Raw genomic sequence first — 27913 nt, 5'->3', positions numbered from 1 at the left:
GAAATGAAAGATAATAGAGACAAGGCGCAAACGGTATTGCAGCTGCTGGAATCTAATCCAGATTTTTTTCAGTCTTTGGGGGGAGACATGCAGTTTTGAAGTAGATGTCTACAACATGAAAGCATGGATCCATCCTGCCTCATATCAACGGTTCAGGCTGATGGTGTAATAGTGTGGGAAATATTTTCTTGGCACACTTTGGGCCCCTTAGTACCCATTGAGGATCATGTCAAGGCCACAGCCTACCTGAGTATTGTTGCTGACCATGTCCATCCCTTTATGACCACAGTGTACACTGATGGCTCCATCCACCAGGATAACGCGCAATGTCATAAAGCATGAATCATCTCAGAGTGGTTTCTTGAACATGACGATGAGTTCACTGTACTCAAATGCCCTCCATAGTCACCAGATCGCAATCCAGTAGAGTCCCTAAACTGACTGAGTTGCTTTCTCTTGATAAGTTTTCCTCAATTAAAGTAAATCCCTCAATTGTAAATCCATCAACAAAATGTCCCTTTGTTTTCTTAACTGCAATTTTAGTGACAATTTAAACAACTTGTCCTTCTTTCTTCTTTACAACTCTTTTATTCTCACAATAAAACATGGAAAGGTATTTGTCATTATTACAAAAGTACAATTTCCACATCATTTCTCATTCTTTTCTTGGCACATTGACTCAAACAAGTTTGACAATATAAACTGAGCCCTTCGCTTGTTTTTTTGCACATCTGCGTGACAGCACTATATTCCATTGTAAAATTGGGATTTGGGTTTCAGAAGGTGAATTTAGAAGCATTTTTTTTTCTGAAGAATATTCATGGAGGAAATACACAAGAATTTTATTGTCAATGGCATGCTTTACTAAAAAACTATTTAAAATATTGAAAAATTGTAGGTGGTGTTTCCGCTATAGCTTGGGCTGGAGTCCAGTGTACTCTTTGACTTCTTCTGCATCTGTGTCCACAGAAAATTGCTGTAGTTGGGATTTGATTAATTTTATAGTTGTACAACTCATGTATTCCCATGTGTAGTAGTGGTGGGGGTTAGGACATTGGGATGAAAATTTTATCTTTCCTAAAATTAAACATAGTACATAATCCACACATTTTTGATTGTTTAATCTTTGAGAACATACACATTTTTGAAACCAGATCACAGGTGTTGAGAGAGACCCCATCCTATTTTAATACAGCTTTTTTAGGGCTGATAGAATAAATCAAGTTTAGAACATCCACAACTTTCAGATTATACATAAAAGACAACATGAGGATATAGCAATATATTTGGAAAAACTAATCCTGGTTAGGTTTGACAGGCTAGTATTGACAGAAGTATTGTGGATTTTTAAGCTAATTCTAAGGTGGCTGTAATGCCAAAAACATGTTAAATAATGTTCCACTCTAGGGCTGGACGATATAGGGAAAAAAAGTATATCGATGAAATAGAAATCATATTGAATAATATGATGTAGAGAGGTCCATATAGGGAAGTCCAGCAGGCTATAGCGCACTTGTGTGAGAATAAGGCGACATGTTCTGATAGCATTACAGCAGAACATCTGACATATGCTAGCCAAAAAGTGGCTGCACTGCTTGCAATGTGTTTCTCTGGGTTTATGACCCATGGGCAGTTGCCTGATTCTTTATTTTCTGTTACCCTTGTGCTGGTAATTAAGGACAAAACTAGTAAGGTTGATAGCCTTAATAACTACAGACCAATAGCTTTAGCTAGTGTGGTATCTAAAGTATTAGAAAAATATCTTGCTTGATCGGCTAAGTCGGTTTATTAGTATGACAGATAATCAATTTGGTTTCAAAGCCAAGTTGGAAACTGATTTCTGTATTTATGGCCTGAAAGAGGCAGCAAGAGCATATTTAAGAAAAGATTCATCTGTGTTAATTGGGTTCATTGATGCATCTAAGGCCTTTGATCGTGTCAATCACTACAAGTTATTTGACAAATTAAAACAGCGAGGTGTTCCATATATTATTCTACAAATTTTAGTTTACTGGTATTCTAACCAGAAAATGCACGTAAAATCTCAGTGTGCTAAGATTCCAGTTGGCTCTGTGGAAACATTGGTATGCAAGTCTTTGATAAGATTTATTTATTGTTTTTTTTTTTGTCATGTTGTGTATCATCTTTGTGGACTATGAGTCTGTTGAATCAAGCAATCATATTGATCAATATTGATAATTTTAACAAATTCAAAACATATTTTAAGTGCATTGCTGGCCATTTTATGCTTTTGCTTAGCAACATATTTTTTGATACAGAATTCACAAACATAGAATTAAAGCTTAATCCTTTATTCAACCAACTTTTTACCATTACTGCAAAAAAAACAAAAAAAAACAAAAAAAAAACGCATGCTCTCTGAACTCTTTTAAGTGGCTGAGCTTGGTGATGGAGCATTTCCTGCGTCTGCGTTTGTAATTGGTTGGGAGGATGTAATGACTGTAATATTAACCTACACGGCTGAAATGCTTAATGCAAGAAAACTGTTCTCTATTGAATTTTTTTTTTTTTATATCATCAATGTAGGTCTATCTATCGATATACATCGTTATTGAATAATTGTCCAGCCCTATTCCACTCTCTCTCTTTTTTTTTCTTCAAAAATAGACGAAGGGTTCATAAATCGAACAATCCAGACCAGTCTAATTACTTCAGGTTCAGAGCTAGCTATAATCAGATACCATCCAGACTGTGATGGAGCCATTTAGCTTAGCTCTGACAGGAAGCTCTGAAGTAGATGCTAAGATTAGCCTTGATAGCAGGTGCCATTTATCCAGTCAGTGTATGTTCACAGTTCTTTCACATCATTCGTATCTTCTTCTGAGTATCCAAAGTGTTGTCACATCAAAACATTTTTTTAACTGACTGTGCCAACCCAACTGGTTTGTATACAACAAATCTAAGATCTTGTTTCTTTCTAGCTTCAAAATAAAATCATCAAGCATAGATACAACAAGGCAACAACCTAAAAGCAATGGGGGAATCCTAACAACATATTTCACCTGACAAGGTCAGATGCTAACAGCAACTGGATAGTGCTTCGAGAGAATGACCTCACTTTGAAAACAAACATGTTTTCAAAGAAGATCTCGCTGCACCACTAATACATGTTACTATTTTCAAGAATCTTCCAGGTAGGCATGCTTTAGTTTAAAATACATTGAATAAATATAAATCCATCTAAACCATTTTCCAACGCTCTATGGATAGTTAGACTAAAATTGGTCTATATTTTATAAAAAAAAAACTAACATGTTTTTCATGTCTAAGTTGGGTCTTTAGACATTAAATAAAGATGTGACAATAGACCCACCGTAGCTGAGAGGGACAAGCATCAAAAAAAGTGGGAGAAGGTTGTGGCTTTTGAATTACAAAGAGGTTTTCTCAAGACGAGCTACACAACAGCATATTCCGTTGTGAACAAATGCATACGTCCAGTCATGCAGAGAAATGAAGTAAAAAATAAATAAATAAAAATTCTCTCCATTCCACAACTGCCTTGGAGATATTCTGTGCAGACTGAGCAACTCGGTCACAGAGGTGTTGCTGCTATAAGAAGGAAAAGTGCCGGCTGCAAATTACGATCCGGGCTAAACGGCAATCATCTTACTTTCTTGAAAACAAACTGAACTGTTTCTGTGAATCACCTTGAATGTTTGATAACACTTTAGAAAATATTGTCTGTTTTATTTTTTCACCCGTCAGCACAGTACACATATGGAAATATTATCTTATGTTGTTCAAGGTTTAGCTCTCAAAAACACAAAAGTATAGAATCTCTGTTCACGACCTAAAAAAAATATATGAAATTAGTTTAGTCATACTGAATCAAATGAAGTTTTCTTTGACTTTCAGTTTGAAGGTATTTTCTTCACATTGTAACTAAAGGCATTTTTGTGGTCCTTATGAATAATATCAGATATATGCATATCCTTCATGAATGTCTAAGCTTTTGCAACTTGAAGTATAGGTAATTTAGTTTTCTTAAACTGTAGAATAAGATATATAGTTCTAAATCCTGGTTACCCCAAAATTCCTACTCCTGGCAGGTTTTTGTCAAAAGTATTTAAAGAAAGCAACCACAACTTCCACAGTTCAAACATAACTTGTCAGTAGCAGCAACATTATATTAAAACATGTCAGATATTCTCACCATCCACACAGGAGGGTTTGTTGCGTGTCGTCCCGGCAACTTTCCCGGGCAAACAGGAGCATTTGACCGTCTGCGAGCGCTCCTCAATGCGGTTCTTGTTGCAGCATCTGTGAGCTGCGATCACCTCACAGGTTCCCCCCTCTGAAGAGACATAAACAGAGAATGTGGTCAGTAAATATGAGAGGGAGAGTTATTTTTATTTACAGTCCACTAATACATTTTAAAAGCGGCTTCCCAAGCAAGCGGCCATAGTGTTAATGAGAGAGGAGCTTAGTAAAACTCAGCTACTGCTCATTATATTATGTCAGCTTAGCAGCAGCACAATCATCGGGCACTTACACTGTAAGCATGTGTAACAAATTGGCCCTCAAGGAATCTCAATTATGTCATCAAATTGCCTCTCATTCAGGGATGGCTGTCCTCACTTCATACCAATCAACTCATGATGACTCTCACCAAGAACATCACACACTGTGATTATTAACGTGCCGTCTTCTCAACTTTCATCCGCCTGGCATTTGTTCTCAATATGTAAACATGAATCAGGCTTACAGAAGTATTCACACCCCATGAACTTTTTCACAGGTCCTCACGTTGCAACCACACTCTTTCATGAGAGCTGTGGGATCTCTGCAGCTCCTCCAGAGCCGCCATGGGCCTTTTGGTTTTGTCTGATTACTTCCTTTCTTGTCCTGTCAGTCTAGTCTTGGTGTCTTGGTGGCTGCGCAGTGGCGCCATACTCTTTGCATTTTGGACAATGATCTGATAATAAACAGTGAACTCTGTAAGATGTCCAAAGCTTGGGATTCTGTTTTATAACTTTACCCTGCTGAATAGATCCCCAAAAGTCTGCCTCTCATCTATCTGCTGAGTTCCTGGGTCTATGATGAGGCTTTTACTAGCGCTCACTGTCAAACCTCTGAGGCCATCACAGAAAAGCTGAATTTAAACTGGGATTCATTTACAGAGAGTTGGAGTCAGTTTATTATTGGGTAACTTCACAAGGCAACTGTTTGCACTGGGTTTAACTTAGTGGATATTTATAGATACACAATTATGTGCCAGTGCATGTTATATAATCCCAATAAAATCCTGTGAAATCTGTGGTTATCCCCTTAAGGGGTAGATATACTTTTTAAAAGGGACGACATACGAATAGCGAGCACCAAGTAGTCATGAGGATTTTGAAAGCTGACCCGTCTAACTGTTGTAACCGTGGCGACACAACCTCAGCCTGCGCCACACTAAAGTTTTGACACCAAAGTATAGCTGACAGTCAGAGCAAATATTGTACCGACCGCCCCAGTTTGACAAAGGAGGGTGTCAAAAAAATTCAGCTAACGGAGAAGGTGATGTGTGCCAGTGGCACTAGTGGGTCAAAATAACAATAGGGAGGATTACCCAAGGGAGGGGGCTGGGTGATGGAGCTAAGAGACACCCTGAAATGAGTGAGACAGGCTGAGAGAAGGAGCTAAAGGACAAGGTGTGTCTTCCTGGCAGGGACTGGCCATGCCAGTGAGTAATGAGGTAGCCACTGGAAGTGCCCCCTTCACACAATTATAAAGCATGGGGCTAATGCAGCCAGCAGAGCTGCAGGAGAAAGGCCCTTCATCACTGCTCTCCCCTTTCCTACAGGCCCCAGGAAAAACTCTTTATCTTCGTATGACAGTCACAGTAACAGACGACAGCATCCAGCAATTAAAACTGGAGCTCATCCCAGGACGGGAGATCAGATAGGAAAGGAGAGTCGAATACATCCCACTCAATATACAGACCAGAAAACAAAAAGGAATGCGAGAAGCCCACCTCATCTCGTCAGAGGATTATTTTAGTTGACTATGTGACATTTTAAAGAGGGTTTTCTGCTGTAAAAGAAGACGGCATTTACTGCTGTTTGGTTTTTTTTTGTCTCTGCCCAGGCAGTCGTGCAAATATCTAAAACGACTTGGGTCATGAATTTTCGGAACCGATCACCAGGCAGTCCAAACGAGTCTGGCAACAGTTTTCTTCTTCCATTTTCATCAATGTCTGTCTTGGCAAGACCAAAGTCCGAGTAGTTTGGGATCACAAGACAAACATTTGCAGTCCTGCCAGGCCCAGTTGTCGTGTCGTATTAGAATCACTCTCTCAGCCCTGTTGTTAGATGACTCTGGGCAGAAAGAAGCGGAACATTGAAAACACAGGAATGTGCTTTCTGACCTACAGACCCCACCGTCCCTACAGACTTGTCTGTGACTCCTTTAAATTTAAACTAAATTGGAAGCAAATCGCAAACAACAGAGGATCAAATATGGCGAGGAAAATGTTACTCTTAAAAAGTTTGGCCAATTTAAGAAGGAAGAACAAAGAGAGGTTCAGCCCACTTCATGCCTGTCTGTCTACCTGCATGTTAATTAAAAAACAGCATTTAACCCCATGACTTGGCTACAAGAGCAAATCAGAGGAATAGAATCAGCTACTATTTTGAATATTGCAAGGTAAAATGGTGACAATGAAATGGTCGGCACCCCAGGGTAGTATAAAGGGACAAAAGAGCAAAGTGGGGGTTATGAAATGGGGGTACAAAGGGCAAAGGGGAACTACAATGGGGATATATTGTAGGTTGAATTGATTGGATCCCCTTTGGCTCTAGAACATCATTGGTCCTTTTTGGCATGGATTCAACAAGGTGTCTGTGAGATGTGTCAGAGATTCTGATCCATATTGAAACCATAACATCAAACAGTTGCCGCAGATTTGTTGGCAGCGCTTTCATGATGCCAATCTCTCATTCAACGACATCACAAAGTTGCTGTTTAAGATTGAGATCTGGCGACAGTAGAGGCCAGTGGATTACAGAGAACCTGCTGTCATGTTTGAGAAAGTTTTACATGATCTGAGCTTTGTGAAATGATGCACAGTCTTTTTAGAAGTAGCCATCACAAGATTGACACACTGGTCATGGAGTGATTGCTAAAACACTCAGGAAGGATGTGGTGTTTGAGCGAGGCTTAGTTGACACTAGGGGACCCAGAGGATGCCAAGAAAATGTCACCCACACAATTACAATCCAAAAACCAGCATGAACTGTTGATACAAGACAGGAGGATCAACGTTTTCATGTTGTTTCATGTTACACTAAATTCTGACCAGACCTTATGAACGTTGCTGAAATTTTGAATCAAGATTCATCAGACAGGAGAATGTTTTTTCATTCTGTTATCATCAAACTGTGGTGACCCTGAGGACATTTTAGCCTGAGGTTTCTGTTCTTCGTAGATGGGAGTGGTGTACAGTGTGGTTTTTGCTGCCTGCTTTAGCCCATTAGCTTCATGGTTTGCTGTGCTGTGCATTCAGAGATGGTATTTTGCATACATTGGTTGTATTCTTAGGGTACTACGTCCTTCTTTTCCATTATCCATCTTGGAATGGATATTCCACCTATTTTCTTCTGGCCATCAACACAAGGTATTTTTCTCCACATAATTTTTGCCCTCTGTGTAATTCTCTTTTGGTCTACCATTAATGGTAAATCTGAGAAATGGTTGAGTGAAAATGGCAGCTGATCAGCAGTTTAGTAAACACCCAGACCAGCCTGTATGGCACCAACAACCCAGCCACTGGACTCCTCTTTCTTCCCCGTTCTGGTGATCAGTTAAAACTTTACCCGTTAGTCCTCAACATTTCAATTTAGCTATATATAGTGACATGCAGTTGACTAACTTGTGTTAACAAGCAATTGAACCAGAGTACCTAATGAAATGGCTAGTCAGTATGTATTTTGATATCTGTAAACTTGATAATCATTTTAACATTACAACTGATATCCAGTTTGCAAACCCATTCAAAAAATGACAATACCATTAAAATGTTAAAATTAGGGCTGGGCAAGTTAACGCGTTAATTTCGCGTTAACTCATTAGACTATTAACGGCGATATTTTCTTTAACGCGCATTAACGCATGTTGGTCACATGCTTTTATTTTGTGAAGGTCTGTTGCTGCGGTGTAGGGGTTTGAATCAGAACAGTAGGTGGCGATAATGCGCCAATAACCTCGCTGTCAGCCAAACCTCGGATTCAGAGTAAGAAAGGTGCTGGCCGGAAAAAAACACAGCTGACATGCGGAAGGCGGTGTTTGCCGCAGGTACCGCGAGCGAGCTTAGGCGAGGCGGTGAGTTGGCAGCCGGAACAAGTTTTGTGCGGAGCGGAGCGGGGGGGTCTGCATCGACGCCGTCGGTGAAGTCGCTTCTCGTTTCAAAGTATCCATGTGTTTTTGCCTGTTTTCCCCCTGCCATTCACTATATGCGCGCGAGAAAGCAACAACAAAAAACCGCGTGTCAACGTCAAATAAACGCAAGCATATCGAGTTAGCAAGCATTTCAGTTTAAAGTTCTTCCAGCATGGAATATGACAGAAACAAGTTAGTTGTAACCACTGCCAAGTTAAACTTTGGTATTGAACATAAAATGGTAATGCTGCTCCCTGCTGTTACCTCAGAAATTGACTGTTTTTGGTAGATTTTTTCCCCATAAAGAGAATTCCCTGTCAGTGGCAATAAGCTTTAATTTATTATTATTGCTATTTTTTGTTTTACATGTTTAAGTTGAGGTTTACACTAAATATGTGTTACTGATAAGTGCTACAAATGTTACAACACTTTTGTTCATATGGCAGCAGAACATTAAAATAAAAGTGCTCTTTACACTACTTTTGAATTCATTCTTGGAGTTTGTAAATACAATGCGATTAATCGCGATTAATCGCGATTAATCAGTGCGATTAATCGCGATTAAATATTTTAATCGTTGCCCAGCCCTAGTTAAAATATTTCACTAATTCTGTTCACAAAGTGAAGTGCAGGCATAATGAAAATCCATAAGACAAACACACAAATGTGTCGGTGTGTGTATATCAGTGGTGTAAGGTCCATCGAGGTGGACATTAGGGGTGAACCATCTGGTATGTGAAGCAGAGTGCAGTGTAAATAGCTCCATGATTACTTTACTGAGTCTGTCGCAAGAGACACTTAAACAACAAATGGCCACTTGAACTACACTTAATCCCACTCAGGACCCTGGGAGCTCAGAGTGAGGTAAATTACCTTCTGATTTGTGCATTTTAATGTGTTTGTTATGTGTACTTAAGCGTATGACATCACGCAATACTTCATAATAGATGTGTTTGGCTCAAGAATGCATTAGCAAATGCTTGTGCATTCCAGTGTAGTACGGGACAAAAAAAAAACAACTTGAGACATGACTGCATTCATAATGGATGTAGTGCTTGGAACTTGTCAGGGAGCTAAGGGGGTCAAACGAACTTGCTAAGATGGAGTGGGTGGTTGTGCTCTCTAGCCTATGGTGAGGGAAGGTGAAGGGCATCGATGGGACCATTGGCTGGTCATTTTTCTCCCCACGTCCTGCAGTGACAGCGGTCATTAAATGACTGGATGCGGTGATTACATTTAAGGAAATCAATGCTTCATTGTTTTCAGCTTAGCCCAATGGCCAATTACGAGCCGGTAATGAGGGGGGTTGTAAAATGTGGAGATGAATATAGGAACTAGTAATGGGAGTTTGAGAAAACAGGCTGTGGTTCATCATAAAATTATATTTGGGGAGTATGAGGATTTGGAAGCGAGATGTTTTAAAACGAGGTAAAACTCCAATTCAGTATAAGCAATAGCCAGTTCTATGGCAAGTGTTCACACCCCTTGATCTTTTTCACATTTTGTCTCATTACAACCACGGTTCCATGTGTTTTATCAGGACCCTAGCACAAAGTTGCGAAGGGGAAGGAAAAGTTTCTATGTTTTTACAATTCTTTTTTTTACGAATATAAATCCAAAGTCTATAAACAATTAGTTCCCTTTTGACCTCCTTGCAAAACGCTAGATGCAGCAGAAAACTAAAAATGCGTATCGCCCCCCGAAAGGACCATTGAATAGAATAGAATAGAATAGAATAGAATTAATTTCTTCACCCAAATAAGAAAGCTAGTCAGAATTCATGGGAAGGTGAATGGAGCTAAATGCAGGCTAATCCAGGAAGAAACCCTGTCAAATGCTGCAAAGGACACCAAGGCCTCCACCTAAGTGTGTTGCTTCTCTTCACCTTCCAGCAGGACAAAAGCCCATAACCTAAAGTCTGAGCTAGAATGGAAAGGTTCATATCAAAGCATATTCACTTTGTAAAACAGCCCAATCCAAAATCTTCAGAACCTGGGACACTACTTAAAATTTACTGCCAACATGACTGAGCTTAAACTACTTTTAAAATATTTTTAAACCACTATTTTAAAAATAATTGGCAAAGACTGAGTGAAACTGTTAGAGACAGATCCAAAATACTTCTTCTTGAACAAACTATTAAAACAGGAAAGCTGAGTACAAACCTATTTTGAATGAGAATTTCTAATGAGTTTCAGAACGAAAACAAGAAAAAAAGAACTGAATGTGTCTTTTTCCATTCATTTTAAAATGATGCATTACTTTAAGATGGATGTTTCATAAAATCTCAGTTAAAAACATCAAAGTTTCAAAACAGAAAGACAACAAAACGGAAATATTCTGAGCTGTAAGTGGGCAAATGCTTCTAATAAATCCAGCAGGTGTTTATTCCATGCAGTAGTTCGCTGTAGTCTTCCAAAGTTGTGTACATTGTAAAAAAAAAAAAAAGTTAATTTTAAATGAACTACAGTTTTTTGCTACAATACCAATAAAACCTGATTTTCTGTTAATATCTATTATCAAAGCAGACACTTGTTTTTTGGTTTTGTTGTTTTATTGTCCTGACTATACGAAATGACTGACTGTCAACACTCAAATGTGTTCTCAACAAAACAATCTCATTGGATACATTATTATCCTGTAATGAGATGTAATATTTCAATGATGATTTTTGCTTTTGAAATTGTGTAATGTTATACATTTTTGTTTTCAATTTTCGTGATCCCATAAAAACATGTTATTTGTCCTCAGGGTTAAAAAAATCAAATACCGTCATATTCCTACTGAAGAGATATGCATACTTTTGCAAGGCACTGTATCTGTCAGTGATACAGCAACATTATGAAAAATCATCAGAACGCTGCTCAGTTATTGTTATTTATTGGTACGATTTATGAAGCCATTGATTATAAATATATGATATCTGAAAAGGCATCATGACATGTTGCAGTGTTTATGCAGCACGGATGCCGCCTGTAATGACATTTTCTGTGGGCTTTTTAATGGGAAGCTTTTCAATTACCACATTTTGACCTGCAGGGGATTCAAAATTCAAACACACCATGTTTTTTATTTTTTTCTACACCGACTAGAATAAATCCACTGGGAAGAAAAAAAAACCAACAACAAACAAGTGTAAACAGTCTTCCAGCACACCTTCTTCAGAACTAAGCTTCAGCATCTGTCATGCAGTTTGGAATTACAGCTGTCCTCGATGATGAGGCTCTCAAAGTGATAGAGTAATGCTAACCACTGGAGAAAATAAATTTTATTTCCTCCAAGAATCTGACATGAGTGCCAGTGATTACGTGACTGATGGATAAATTACACACCTGAGAGATTTCAGGGAACGGAGGAGTAGGTTGTGTGGGCCTAAAAACGTTTCTGCAAATCATAAAATCCAACATTTCAAAGGGTTGGGTAGAGGAAGGGGGGTATGAAGTGATTAATCCAGGGTAATTTGCTTGGTTTAAAACTGCAGATAAAGAAAGTAGACCCTCATTAAGAAGTCTAACGCACAGCCACTGACTGTTTTATTTCTGCAGCTTAGACTGCAGGTCAAAGCAACATTACGAATTATTCTGCGGCGCCTAAAGACTTCAGGCTCACAGGAATTAAAGTGACCATTTTGTGTCATGACAACTACGTATGGCTTGTGAGTGATTGCTTTTTGATCTCACTGCGCTTGAAATTCTTTGACAAAGGAAAATGCATGAACCAGTGAGAACATCCCCACCACTGGGAAAATACAAATAATTTAAAACCTTGAAATCTGGAAGTAGGGTGAGAAATAACAACTAAAACGTGCAGAGCGGCAAATGGCGGCAATCACAAGCTCACCATCTGCAATCAATTCTGTCAGAGTAGCAACAAAGAAAAATCATCTGGTGATTGGAATAAAGATTAATATGAGCTTTTTTACCAACAGGTTAGTGACTGAGCTAGTCAAAATCTCAAAAATCCTTTTTTTTCTGGAAAAGTGAATGCACCATATCTAAACACTTTAACGTTTCGCTGACAGCAACACTCTTCAGTGTGGACGTTGTTACTGTGTTGAAGAGTTAGCTGTTTAATTTTGGATTAGAGAGATGGTTAGAAAAGGAAAGGGAAGCACAAAAGGTCAACATACATTCAGCGACCACTTTATTAAATGTTGAACCTTCAAAGTTGATGGGCTACAGCAATAAAAAAATAAAAATAATAGCCAGTCCATATCAGCTAATAACAGGAAACTGAGACTACGACTCCTCGGCAAGTCTGGTTCCTGTAGTGAGTTTTGATTTCAGCTGCAATGTTCAGATGGTAGGGTCAAAATATATGTGTGAGCAACATGAGAGCACAAGTCTATTTTGCCAAGTATCAATGGTTCAGGCTACCAGAGGTATATGTATATAATAATAATATTTTTGTTTGCACACTTACAACCATCTGGGACTTGTTTAAACCCCCGGCCTACCTGGGTATTGTTGCTGACCATTTCCTCCCCCCTATGGTCACAGTGTCTCCGGTCACAAGCTCAGATCAAATCAAAATGGTTTCTTGAATCTGACAATGACCTCTCTGTACTTTAATGACCTCCACAGTCATTCAATCCCAACATAACAACTATACAACAAGGTGGAGCAAAATATTTTCAACTTTGTTTTCTAAGGAGAAATTTTGTTTTCTATAGAGGCATGCATTTAATCATGAAGAAGGAGGAAGACTTCAGCAGGTGCTGGTCCTTCACTATGGTGTGTTTTTGCCCTGTTCATTTCGTACCAGAGTTTTTTTTTGGGGGGTGGGGTGGGGTGGGGGGGGTATGAGAAGCAACTGTCTGCTGTAGAATGACATTCCATACCTGCTTTTAGGAAGCTTTGTTGATGTGATGAAGGGACAAGAGATCCCACAGCTAATTTTAGAAGATAACAAGAAGGCTGAACATCTTACACCCAAGTTGCTCTATTTTATTATTTAAACTTTAACCCTTCATCTGTAATGGAACTACCATAATCATGTTTGAAAATATCGGCAGCCTTTAAGAAATCTCAGAGTTGATTTAAAGATCTGCATTCCCCAGAGATTACACACATACTTTTTCCAGATAGAAATGCTATCATTGCTGAGCATTAAAACTGCTAAACTTTGTTCTTAAGGACAGTTTACAATGTAAATGTTGTAAAACAATTGTATATGTGTATGAAGATATTCAAACCCTACTTTACAGTAACTGCTTTCTCAGGCCTAATCCGCACGTAGCCGGATATGTGGGAAGATTTATACATTTTTACACACGTAAACTTTGTTTTACATCTCTAAAGACGAATGATTCTGAAAACGACGGCCAAAGTGGACATTTCTGAAAACTCAGTTCTTGTGCCTGCGTGTGTACATGAACACACCACAGTCTACTACAAATAAAGCGCCGCTGCTGTCAAATGTGCGATAACTGTTACAGGGTTATCACATAGTGAAGTAAAAAATGAATGCTATCAGGGAGGTGCTGATTTTTACGTGGTGTTGTGATTGACAGTTTACAATATGTGTCAGATCAGTGTTAAATTGGACACATTTTCTGTTAATCTACAGCATCTCCAGTGGATTATTTCCAAATGAAATGTAGCAACCACGCAGCATTTCCTGTCTTCACATCGGAATCGAGACTTCAAAGCAAAAGAACACATGGAACGTTATAAACATTATAGCTGATTCAGATGCTTTTTGCCCCTTTGTTTTTGCAAGTCCAACTACTCCAATACGTTTAGGTGTAAAGGAGAAAGAAAGCTTGGAGGTCAGCTGTTTTACATGGGCACAATGCTGTTCAAGATTGCCTTTATTTTCAGCGATTCTGACTGGCTGACATGGGCTTTTAGCTTAGCAGTACACTGCCCCCATGCATCTGGCATGTTTAAAACAACGCTCAGGGGTTTATTTGTATGAGTTTGTGAGGATGAAAACATTACTAAAATGTTTATTCAGGGTGTACGATACTATTTTTAAAACCAATTCTCAGTTATCCAGGTCATTGCAACAGCAAAACTAAATCGGAGTTAACCGGACTTTCGATGTGGAGTAGATACTCGTTTTTATAAACACCTAGCTACATGTGTACAAGGCCTCACACACAGGGGGACGTCACCTCTGCCTAAAGAGTGACCACTTATAACATGAAGGCTGGAAACAAGCATTACAGGTACATAGCCACATTATTTGACTTCTTTTAATTTATGTCAGTAGCACACTCTGGTTCTATGCAAAGTTGTTATGAAAGATTATCACGTCCTGTTAGCGTGTTGGATATTATTTTGGCGTTTTACATTTTGTATTTTTCTCAATTCGTTAGTAAATAAAGCCTTTCATTTTTATTTTTAATAACAGAGGAAGTACGACACTGCACATGCACAGTAGGGGATAAAACAAGCAAGCAGCTAACGGCTATTAGCATCTCCCAGCAAAACAATGCAGAATTGTCGTAGATCCAGTGAAAAAAAACACAAACACTACAAAAAAAAAAACAATTCCAAGAGAGAAAAGAAATGAACTGAAATATCGCTGTGAATACAATATGAACATTGATATGAACCTGCCGAGGCTCAGACGTGAACGCAGAGTTGACTGAAGTGGGTAAATGTTATAATATGAGGCTCTTAAGTTGCTGTAGATCGGTGTATTTAGTTAATAATGGTTGGTCTTCGATCACACCGAGCTGCCACTTTAGTTGCGAGGCATTGTAGAGGATCAGGCTCGGTCCGGCATTATTTACAAGTGATTTATTGTTTAAGCAAACCGGCATTAAGATAGTTCTGCGATACTGTCAGTAGATGGCAGTATATCTGTATATATCTGTTCATTGTGCCCGGCGCTGGATTCTATCTAGCCTCAAAAAGGACTATCAAACACTAACAAGATGGAGACTTGGTGTATATTACCTTATTTTATCATGATCAAACGGTTTTTGGTCTTTTTTTAAATAAGCATATAACGTGGCTATATACCTTTAAAGTTCTTAAACCTGAGATCACAAATCGGTCACAAATCTCTGATCGGAGCATCTCTAATTCTCACTCTCGACTTGCTCCTTCGTTCCCTTTATCTCTCTACCCCTTTCACCACCACTAACAGTTAGTGAGCAATGACTCATTGTTGAGGAAATAGACACAGCAGTCTAGAGAAGTTAAAGCCTCCCAAGGACTCATCACAACAACTAAATCAGTGCACACTTGCTGTTCTTGTCTGCCTGCTGCTGTGCCTGTTTTCCTACTGCCAAACAGCCAGATACTACATCAGAAACTGGTCCAACTTTCCTCCTAGTTTCTCCTTGGGCCTGTTGTCATTTCCCAGTCCCTCTGTGTAACTCACAGCTACATAGTGTCTAAGAACGACTGATTGCCACTGTTCATCTCAGGTAGCGGCAGGAGTTGTCATTCTCCTTGTCAGGGAAATTAATGCAGACATATGTAGAGTTAGGAAAATGCAAATTTTACACAAGTTCTTAGTCACAAAGCAGGATACCAGCTGAAGTTCAAATTACTACTGAAATTATACACACTTTGAAGACTAACTGAGACTCTCACAATCTTCCAAAGGGAATAAAGCTGCTTTTTACCATGAGCCGGCGAAGTGACTTCAAACCATGCAGCATAATGTTTTTACGGAAAGCTTTTTCTGGTCAACTTTTCTTGCACATGAAATAATGCATAATAGAAAAATTACCCTTTTTTTAAATTCTTCTAATGTGCCGTTTCGGTCCGATGGATTCCATAATACTCCACAGTTGTTGAAATTTTAAAAAGATCTGGTTGTCTTAATTGGTTTTCTGTTTTTGAGATTTGAGGAAACAGAAAAAAGGGGGAAATTAATGAATCGCTTCAAAGTGGCTGCGAGCCAGCTGTCCCTATGCATATAAGTTTAATGATGTTCGTTGGAATTTAGCTTTCCATTATTTAAACATCAAGTCTGAATTTCATGAACACTCCCTCGATTACTTAAGCTAATGTTTAAGCAAGCTACAAAGCGCTGTCAAGTGGATTCCAAAAGAGAGCCTCGGAGGCTGAGCCAGGGAACAACTTTTCAAGTCTTTTGGCAGCTGATAAGGTGTGCATATTTCATCAGAGACTACACAACCCACATTTATACCTCAAATTCCCGCTCTTCCCTAGTAGTACAAGTAAAAAAAAGTATAAATGTGTCTTTTTTTATGTATTCAGAATGAAATGTCACTTTTATGATGATAATAGTGTCTGGATCACAACCCATAGAATGTAAAAGACATTTATGTAGATCAACAAGAATAATACAAAAGAACAGTCTCCATACTTTCTTGTGTATGTTCCAGATTTTTACTATGCTACATTAGGCAGTCAGCTTTGGGACTTAGAAATGAAGTTGAAGTAGAATTCTCAAGAGCTGTTTCTCAAGTGACCTCTTAAAGATGGCACCAAAAGACCTGTCAAACTGCATAAAACTCCATGTAAGGCTTGGGAAACTTTTCTCTTTTAAAGCCGGTGACCAAGTTTTATTAATCTAAATATGTCAGCCAGAATCTGGATTTCCAGATTTAGTTCCCACTAGTGGCTTCTACACGTTTTAAATGGCTTTCTTTCCTTTTAAGAATTCAATTTCTGTTATTCCCAAAGTTAATCCCACATAGGGACTATTGTGGATAGGTGAAGCTAAAAACCCAACAAACATTCTGTCAGTAAAAATGCTATGTAATTTATCTGAGGACAGGTGATGCTTGAGATAGTTAAATTGTTCTTGATAGGTCATATCTAAATCTGGATGACTCAAAATAAATGCTTATTTGTACTGGGACAAATTGATTTATGGATATATGGGTAAATTATATTTTAAAATAGCTTGCAACAACCCAGCAGAAAGGTATCAGTCTGCTGCTCTTTTGCACAGGCTGAATGCAGGAGTACAGAAAACAGGGTGGGGATTGGATTTACATGTCCCATATGATGTTCAAATCACATCATGTCATTAAATGATCAGTTCAGGTGACATCACTTCTTTTAAGATTGCTGAATAGGCAATTTTCTTTAATACTGTAAAACTGCGCTTTCACACCTGTCAAAACTGAAACACACACACACACACATATATATATATATATATATATATATATATATATATATATATATATATATATAATTTTTTTTTGACAATCTTTATATTTTAGCTGCCCTAACCTTATATTGATAGTATGATAGTAAGCATGCACTGTTTAACACAAAGGGTCCACAAAAGTTGTGCTAAAGTGGAACTTGTAGAAGACTTTCAGCAGTTCTCCAGTGTGAGACTCTGACCAATAAATAAAACAAAGCCTCAAGAAAGTCCTACAGATTTGACCTCAAAACACATTTAGTGTCGTAAATGGCATCGGTTTTGGGACCTTTGTCACTCTGAGCACTAGGTATTGCTCTCAATGTAATGTCCGTCCATCCATCCATCTATCCATTTTCTATACCCGCTTATCCATGCAGGGTCACGGGGGCTGGTGCCTATCTCCAGAGGTTAGAGGTGGCCAGTCTATCACAGGGAAACATAGAAACGCACAGGACTGAACCATGCACGCTCACACTCACACTTAAGGGCAATTTAGAGTAACCAATTAGCCAAAGAGTCATGTTTTTGGATTGTGGGAGGAAGCCGGAGTACCCAGAGAGAACCCACATACTGTATGTACAGGGAGAAAATGCACACTCCATGCAGAAAGAATCAGTTCAGGTTGAACTCAATGTTATATAATAGAACACATTTTTGTCTTTGCATTTGCACTTTTAATAATGCTTTCCTCTCAATGCACATTGTGTTGTTTTGTGTATGACTTGCGCTATCTAATGAAAACCTGACTTGTCAGGAATACAGAACAAATTTTTCTTAGACATTTTTAAGCATTTTATCCAGTGCGAAACACTTGACCTGTCACTGATGCACTTTGAGCTCGAGCGAATTCACAGTTTACCAGAGGCTCATCAGCACACTGTTGCAGTGTTCTTGCTGTTTAGTGACCTCAGCCAGGGTGTGGGCTTCAGGCTGGTTTCTTGCGTACCCATCTCCAGCCCGGATTTCACTTTCCTCCTGAGGCAGCATCACCCGCAGTAATGGGAGCAGACAAACAAGTAGACATAGCAGCCACAGCATAGTGCCCGGAGCTACCACAAACTGGAGGAAGGGAGGGGTTCAGTTGGAAAAGTGAAAAAAAAATAAAAAATAAAAACACTCAAGACCTCAAGCTGATTGACAGGAACTACTGACCCAGCTACATTTAAGTCACGCAAATAAATGTTTTTTTCCCCCTCCTCTGGTTCTTCAGAATCTTGCTGCACTCTCGCTGAATACTGAATGCTGAATGCTGCTCCATAACAGATTTAAAGAAAACTACCATTGAGGGTAAATAGAAATTCAGGAAAGAAACCAAAAAAGATTAAAGAAAGACAATTCTTATGCTTTATCCTTTTAATGGGCATTTTCATGTATGGAAACTTTGCAACAAGCGCCAATTTACTGAAAAAGGAAAGATATAGTGCAGCTATTGCACCATTGGTGGTAATAGTCGAGACATTTAACAGGTAATTCCATTAGTGTGAATAAGAGATGCGGGGTGCATGTCGGCCGAGGCCCTGGTCGATTCTTAATCACCTGTGTGGGTTTCCTCTTGTGGCTCTATGCGACTCCAATGCTCACATCTTTATGGTTATTAAAGTTAACGATTGCTGCGTGCCTCATTTGCTGAGGCTCTATCAATACCAGTTCAGCACCATGAAATTACCCCACTCCAGAGGGAGCAGTGTGACAAACCGGATTAAAAAGGGCTCTGTAATACTCTGGCATATATAACTGTCCGTGTCATGGTCCACGGCGAGAAGACCCACTGACGAGCTCAAGCCCAAAGTTGGAAGGAGGAGGGACTAAAGGGACAGCTGACGACCATTAGGGCTTAAATGTCAAATCACGTTTTTATTATCCTCATGGTCGTTAAGAAAAGAGGTGACCAGTGAGGGGGTAAAAAAAGTTAAAAAGAAACAGCTCTGGAAAAAAAAACACATTTTTAAAAGTTACCTAACGCATGGATGGAAGAAGTTTGAATGATTATGGTAAATATATGCAGTATCTAACCTACTTCTGCGCTCTTTCAGGTGTAAGCATAGCTTTACTGGATACTATTCCATTTTATGTGTGGACAAGAGCGGGGAGGGGCTACGCTGCATCTTTAATATAGCATAAAACGGCTACAGTAAAGGCAGAGATGGATTGTGCCTCCTTTCTTACATTCTGCTTATCTTATTTTTATGGCAGGTAGGTTAAGCCGGAAATAAGGTTGTGCAGTGAAAGACACTGCAAAGAAATTCACGGTTGGCCTTCAAGCTACATAAAGACTGAATCACAAGTAACTTCCATCTACAGTGGCCAACATTAGACATAGTTCTAATGGCCCTATTGACATAAAATTCACAGCAACCCTGTAATCCACACTATACAAAGATATTAACGGAAATTAGTCCACAAATTAACTCATGTGTAATGAAGTGGAATAAGTAATGAAAACATCAAGAAAGTGAGGTGAAAAAAGGGCTGTGAATATTAAGACAATCACTGCAACCTGCCAGTAATTAAAAATCAATCCTGCCCCTTTTTAGTGCATGTTTGTATACTTTTGTCCTAGTATTTATGACCTATAAAAACGTTTTTCGTCACCAAGGTATAACACAAAAAGCACGTTCTGATGGCTAAAAGCAAGCAGCTCTCTTAAGATGTGTGACACCCTATTGTTGCAAAACATACTGACAAGACAGGATGCAGACATATTTCCAGACTCCTGAATGTTCCATTGAGCACTGTTGAGGACATAATCCACATGTAGAAAGAAAACAGTTTCCTCACAAACCAGCCACAATCAGAGACTTCATTTTCTGACAAAGGGAGTAAAAATGATAAGCGGATGAGTTGTTAAAAAAAAAGAGCCAGGTACCACTAGCAGACAGCTACAGAAAGACTTAGAATTAGCAGGTACGGCTGATTCAATGAAAATAATAGCACTCAACTGTAATTGCCTCAATGCACATTCACAACTGAAGAATTCAAATGAAGCCTCTTTAAAGTTTTATGAACATCAGACAAGCCAGTGAAATACTGGCAGAATTTGGTCTGATCAGATGAGACCAAATTTGGATTTGAACAAAAACCTCGGGTCTTTAAAGGAGCATTGCACAAGTTTAAAGGTATTCTTTCCTTTCCCATACATGTCCCTACAATTGCCCGATGTGTAAAATGAGTTTTCCTCTATTTACCGCAGTTTCCTCTATATGCTTCATTTGTCAGTTCACGAGAGAGTGATTCGGGTCGTATTCTCCAGCCGTGCGAGTTGGTGCGATGCACTGCACCCTCTCGACGTGTATTATGAAGAGAACACAGGCTACCTTCAATATTTATAACTTTCCTACCTCAGAAGACATTATGCCTCTAAACAAAGGACCTGCGCAGTCGCAGCGGCAGATGCTTTACCACTTCTCCCATGGGCGTGCAAATCACTGGTGTCATTTCAACTAGTCACCAGAGGGGGCAGACTCCTGCAAAAGCTCTGGATTTTGCGCCGTGCTCGTTTAACAAGAGGGCATTTTTTAGTTTGTTTTTGTGCAAAGGGTTCTGTTAGCTGTAAAAACTTGATGATACTTGAAGAGGCAATTGACAACGTGATGTTTTATTAAACAGTTGCTAGAGATTCTTGGCACATCTGGTTGAGTAATTATGAACTGAGGAATTGTTTACAAAAAAAAATTATAAAACCGATATGCAAGTCTACAATTACATATATCACTCTTCAAATCTGTCTATAACAGTCTGGAGGACTTTTATATCAATATAAACCGTGACTGTAGTCTGGAAGAGCACTCAGTGCATTTGTACTCGAAAAACAAGCTAGTCTGTTTTGGAGCAGCAATCTTTTCTTTAGGATTGATGAAAATATGTCAGCCCAAACTATTTCGCAATATGTTAAGCTTCTTAAATTGTTATAAATATATATATATACTCAGCAAATGTAATGCAACTAACAGAGTGACCATCTCTGTCAGCAAGTGTTGCATACCGGAACCTCTGTAAATAGGGTCTTGAATGGCACCACATAGCAGGTGAGATTCACTTGAATTACACACAATGTATTATTTAATTTGCATAATGCAACAGAAGGCACTTAATGTCAAATTATGGATGCACACACACGGATATTTCCAGCATGGTATATGCAGCAAAAAGGGCACTCTGTTGTGCAAATAATCTGCCCACTTTCTGTAAAGCAGAGCAGTGAGGCCCTTGCATTATTTTGCATAAGTGTACTCCATTTGCAACAAATGCTAATCAGATCATATCCGTCTCGTTTATATGCCTGAATGTTAGAATATTTTAAATTCTTTGTTAGCTTTTGGAGTGCACCGACTCCAGTGCTTTTCCTGCTCCAGGCAGTTGTCCAAAAGCGAGTAGAAAACTAAATAAAAAGGATTTTCTGTATTTCAGTGTAATCCGTGTTTCTATCAGCCCATAAGTCTACTTTGCTATTAATTATTGATCAAATATAGATTGTAGTTGTTCACACAATGTCAAGCATCTTGTTTCAGTACTTATATCTCCTATTTAGGTACAACGTCAGTGCCTGCCATGTGCATGATAAAGTGTATTCCCATATACACCTTATTAAACCGGATATTGGCTTTTCAATCACGCATTCATGAGATGATAATTGTTTGGCAGAGCATCGATCTCCTCCTCAAAGACTGGCTTCCATCTGTTGGTCAATGCAAATAGGGAGAAAACTGAAGGAAATCAATGTGCTAACCACTTATCTCCTGTTTGACAAAGTAGAGTAATGATGTTAGATTTGACATTTAGCAGCTGACCTCGCTCTCTGTGGCAGTAAGGATGGGAGGTTGTTGTGGACAAGGAAAGAGTCAGAAGAGTAATGTTTACACAAAGAGCTTTAATCTCCCACTTTTTGTATCTGCAAACAATTCATTTTTAGCATCTGTCTTGTTGGATAGATAGATTACTGAATCACAGGAAGGAACTAAAATCTTCTCAATAACTTCGTAACACATGAAAAATAAGAAGCGCAGTGAGGTTCTAGGAACCTTTTTAACAAACTTACAGATGCGTTGTTTAAGATAAAACTTACGCTTCAAAGATGATTTTTCCAACTCCAAAAGTAGCTTTCTTTTTATAAGTTTCTTAACTTTAGGTTTTATGTAATAGCTTATCAATGCCATACCATAAAGTGACATTCAGTCACTTTATGGTTACATGACAGGTGGGGCACTGTTAACAATTATAAGCGAAAATCAACTTCCCAATATGACTGTTCTATCAATTTGTTTTTTGCATTATTTCCACATACTTATGGTCAAAATCATTGAATTTATGCATTATCTGTTTAAATACATGGTAGAAAGACGGGATGAGGCAGTGAGGAGCTGTGCTGCCTCTCTGATGGTGCTTTGCCACACACACTGAGTGATGGTGGTGCATGCCCATTACTGTCTCTCTTTATATCTCTAACAGACATGTTATTTTTTACACATGCAATATAGTTTACTGCATGTATTGACCTGCTCTTTTCAAACAAAGTGGTACACCCGGAAAGACTAGTTGTGTCATTGTTCCACAAGACAGCATCTTTTCTGCTTTGCTTCCATGCATTTTAGTTTTAGTTTAAAACTAGTTTATGAATATAAAACTAAAATATAGATTTCTATTTTATATCAATTTATTTTCTGCACATTGAAAAGACTGAAAACAAACAATAAGAATAGGACCGATCCAGGCTGACTTTCCTCCTTGGCGGTTATCTCTGAAAGTAAGGTTTCATAACAGAGTGGTGGTGATAGTCTTGGAGAAGAATAGATTAATGGTCTTTATATACAAACAATAGTAAGGTAACCATCAGACAATTTTTTTTTAATTATTTTAATTAAAGAGAAATCCTAAAAAAGATAACAAAAAATGAATTAGACCTTTTATTGTATTGTTGAACAGTGTTAGATTGATAAAAAGATAATGAACAGCTTTTCAAACAAAAAATGTTTCAATTAAGTTCTGAATTTAAATATAAGCATCTATTTTGGATTCATATATTTGTACATCTAACTCCAGAGTCGTCAGTGCCTTTACAGTCGTAAACCTCACCACACGTCGCTGATCCGGTACAAGTGATTTACCTGTTGCTGAAATACTTTGCAAAGTCATTTCCTGATTCAAACAGACAACCTGTCTTTTAGACCATTACCAGCATTTTTTATCATTACCTGACTTTTCTTCTTTACTGAACATAGTTATAACTTCTCTTCAAAACTGCCTTTGTCATTGCTGTTGTTAAAAGTAACCTAGATGCCTCCACGTAAAACAACTACAGACCTATTTTTATTTTAGCCTTTTTAAATGTGTTAAAGATAAGCTTTTTTGAATCAGTTAACTTGTTTTACATCTGAAAACTAAAATAAAAATCCATTAAATCCCTTCAGCGCTCAGGCAGCATTACTTAAGGCGGTTCGCTATGTCAGATGTAACATATTTAGGTAACACTTTATTTGAAGGGGTGTACATAAGACTGACATTACACTGTCATAAACATGACATAACACCTGTTATGAACATAAATGACTCTTTATGAATGTTTAGGACTGTTGTCATTAATTGTCATTCGGTAAATTATGACACTATTAAAGCAAAGTTGACATTGTTTAAAATGTCTTTGTTATGACAAGCCCTTAACTTAACAAAACCCCAAGTCAAGCCCTTAACCTAACCAAATCCTAAACCAAGCCCTTAATTTAACCTAATCCTAAATCAAGCCATTAAATTAACCTAATCCCAAATCAAGCCCTAAATTTAACCTAATCCTAAATCAAGCCCTAAATTTAACCTAATCCCAAATCAAGCCCTAAATTTAACCTAATCCCAAATCAAGCCCTAAATTTAACCTAATCCCAAATCAAGCCCTAAACTTAATTTAACCTAATCCCAAATCAAGCCCTAAATTTAACCTTGTCTCTGTTAATATCAAGTTGTCATAACAAAGACATTTTAAAAAATGTCAACTTTGCTTTAATAGTGTCATAATTTACCGAATGACAATTAATGACAACAGTCCTAAATATTCATAAAGAGTCATTTATGTTCATAACAGGTGTTATGTCATGTTTATAACAGTGTAATGTAAGTGTTATGTACACCCCTTCAAATAAAGTGTAACCCATATTTATAATGATAGGCATCTCCAGAACTGTTCTTAAGTGGTTTAAATTCTGCAAGAGTGATTATTTTGTGAGCAAGGGAAACTAAGCATCTAAACATTATCAGCTGAGATATGGAGTTCCACAAAGCTTAATGTTTGGGCCCATATTCTTTTATTCTACTGCCGGGGGATGTTTAGATTTTGGCAGCTATGCAGATTACACATAACTTCACATTGCAGGACACATCATAGTGCCTCCTGATGACAAACTGCTGAACGGTGCACTTTTTGGTTATATTTCTTCATCTGAGAAAGAACAAAATGAGCATTGATAGTTAATAACTTCTATAGAGAAAAACCGTACAATAACACTTTTTGGAGCAGCCTGCTTAAAGATCTGAGAGTGGTAGAGACCTCTGGTGCTATTAAAAGCAACATTGACACTACAAGGTTCAGTGACCTAGGGCTAACTGGCTGTGGGAGGCAGGTATAAATAGACAAACATGCAGGAGGAAATACTATCAGGTGATTAGTGTTAGTGCAGGTGAAGCTGCTCCACTAATTAACTGAGTGGAGCACAGCCAGCCAGCCTAGACAACAACTGAAACAGGCAGGATGCATCACTGCTGCTTTATTAAATGTTTTATTTTAACCTTATCTTAAGTTAAAATATCTGCCATTTTATGAATTTGGAAAATTTTTATTGACTGAACCTGTATGTTTTTGTTGGGATATTTAGTGAACCTTGTATACTAGTTGTTTGAATTAAATATAGCTTTTAGATTAGCTGTTATGTTCAAGGTTTTACTTTCAACACTCAAATTGGGATTGCAGAGTTTGTTTATTAGACCTTCAACATATATCACTGCCGTGTGTTCAGAATCATTAATTACATACAGTAGTTGTTCACTTGGTCTCTCAACCTGAGTCTGACACTGAATGCTACAAGCCTCTTTACATTTTGTTACAAGTCCTTGTTTTTCCTGGTTTTTTATCACCTTGAAAGCACTTTGTGGTGCCCACATTGCCTTTGAAAAGCGTCCTATAAATAAAGACTGATGAATGGATTTCATTCACTGATGCAGTCTTAGATTGTCTTTCAATGAACTGATGAGAACATCCTTGCAACACTCACTATCCTCTGTTTTGTCTCCTAACTGTAAAGCTAATTATTCTCAAAAGATCTTAACAAACACATCGGGTTAAGTGTGTTTAGCCATAACAGAGAGCAGAATTGGACCTAATGAAAATACAATATAGCACAGAATGTACGACAGATTAACCGTGAGCCAAGCAGACGTTGGACAATGATAATCTATTTTTGTGTCACAGAACACTTAAATGGGTTTCTAAGCTACCTTTGGGAAAGCATCACAGCTATGACAAATGATTATGAGCGAGGCAAGAGATTGGTAGAGGTTGTGGATGGAGGTTTAGAATTAGAAAAGAGCAGGAGTGTACCTATTTGCAGACTCTAAAATCAGAACGATATGAGACCTGAAACACAATTTAGGATTCGATTACTCACAGCGATATCCATCAAAACACACAATTCCGTCCCTTAATATCATTATAGTCTACTTGATAAGCTTTTACGCTGGAGATAGCATCTTGATGTTACATCAATGGGAGAAGAGCCCCTATCATCACGCTACTGTTTGGGGGAGGGGTCACAAAGGATTAAAATAAACCACATACATAAGCGTAGAGCAAGGCCGCTTGGACCAAAAATAATTGAAGAGAATCTTTAACAACCAGGGATGTCCATTTCTATCTGAATTTATCAGTGTCATGCGTAGGATACAGTGTGTGTAGGCTCTTTGTTTCCTTTTAAACACAAGAAACTAGATTGACTTCCTGTATGATTAAACTCCATGGAAGGAAAAAAGTAAACTCTTTCTCCTTTTGAGGAAGAGTGATCACCACACACTCCAAACCAATCATCCCCACAGAGAAATCCATCATCAGTTGAAACGCGATTTGATTCATTCTCAGAAACTAGCTCCCATCTACGGGATTAAAAGATCATCTGTAATAAATGACATTGCCGTGCGTACCCATTAACTTTAAAGATTAGAGTCGTAACTTTGTTTTGAACTTGTGCCCATATGTACTCCGCTAAATGAATATTGTATGGGTAAGGGAAGGAGTAGGAGCACCCAGCTCAACCTCACACATGCACAGGGAGAACAAGACAAAGGCTCTATCCAAATTAGACCAAAGAGGAACTTGTGGGCCTACATGCAAAAATGCTATGTTTAATTAAAAAGTAACACTCCGCATCATTCTGAGACACAACCACCCTCAATGAGGAGCATGGTGGTGCCATCATCATGCTTTGGGAATGCTCTTCTTCACACTATCTCTAAGGATATTTTAGAGGTCATAATTAAATCTAACAAGCTGCAACTTACACCTAAATATTTAATATATCTAAAGATGTATTTGAACTCTACAAAGGAAAAAAGGAGTACCCTGGGAAAACTCACATATACACAACTAAAATCCTACCGACAATCTGTTCCCATGGCCACGTCATGCAATGTGAGCGCTTTTTGTTTACATTCTCACTTAAGGGCATTTACGATCCCAGATCAAACCTTACATGATAGATTTTGGACAATGGAAGGAAAAAAACAAGAATACCCAGAAGATCATCCTTAAATGTACGCATAGAACATTCAAATTTCACACAGAAAAGCATAAACTTTAACAAATGTCCTTCTAGTTGTGAGACAACTGTGCTAAACACCCTGCAGCCCACTAAAACACTCAATGAAGAACATATTTACTTTTCACTTAATCTTTTCTCCCACTGCCTTTTATTTGCAACTGTATGACCAAATCATAGAATCTCACAAAGTCCTGTATTAATCTCAGTGCTCGGCATTCAAGAACAGCGCATGCATGTTGGGCGTCTTCTTGTTATTGTAGCTGTCACAGCTTTGAATGTCGATGAAATGAAAACCCGAATCTCGCCATCAGTCCTGCCTTTGGATACCTGTAAATTTGATCTGTGCATCCAGTGTGGACTGTGAAATCATGTGGCTCCACAGCAAATTGTGACTGAACTCAGTGTGCATACTAATGCCAGCGCAATGCATTCATTGAGGCTTGCGACTGGGGGGGGAAACGTGGAGGAAAAAGAAAGCACAGGATTGGGAGAAAGCCAGATAGCAACCGGAGAAAAAAATCTTTCTTCAAGGAAAAGAACATACATTGGAAAACTGAATAGTGTGACATTTAGTGAATATTTAATCTATAGAGTTTAATAAAAGGGTAAACACATTTTCAGGCACATAATGGTCCACTTCAACTACTTTT

General features: G+C 38.4%; 1 protein-coding gene across 4 annotated transcripts in view; it reads right to left on the bottom strand.

Annotated features, from left to right (window-relative positions):
• LOC105926059 (chemokine-like protein TAFA-1) overlaps positions 1 to 27913 on the bottom strand; it is a 182756-nt gene that overhangs the window by 32266 nt on the left and 122577 nt on the right. For all 4 annotated transcript variants that reach the window (XR_004933476.1, XR_004933477.1, XM_021316254.2 and 1 more), the window contains exon 3: positions 4175 to 4315. Coding sequence is in view for 2 of the 4 variants with exons in the window: in XM_021316254.2 (XP_021171929.2) it covers positions 4175 to 4315 (141 nt within the window). In the remaining 2 variants the exon portion in view is untranslated. The remainder of the gene's footprint in view (positions 1 to 4174; positions 4316 to 27913) is intronic.

This window comes from Fundulus heteroclitus, chromosome 20 (genome assembly GCF_011125445.2).
Source record: "Fundulus heteroclitus isolate FHET01 chromosome 20, MU-UCD_Fhet_4.1, whole genome shotgun sequence".
NCBI classification, from domain to species: domain Eukaryota; kingdom Metazoa; phylum Chordata; class Actinopteri; order Cyprinodontiformes; family Fundulidae; genus Fundulus; species Fundulus heteroclitus.
Note: the sequence above shows the minus strand (reverse complement) of the source record. Positions and strands in the feature narration are given on the sequence as shown.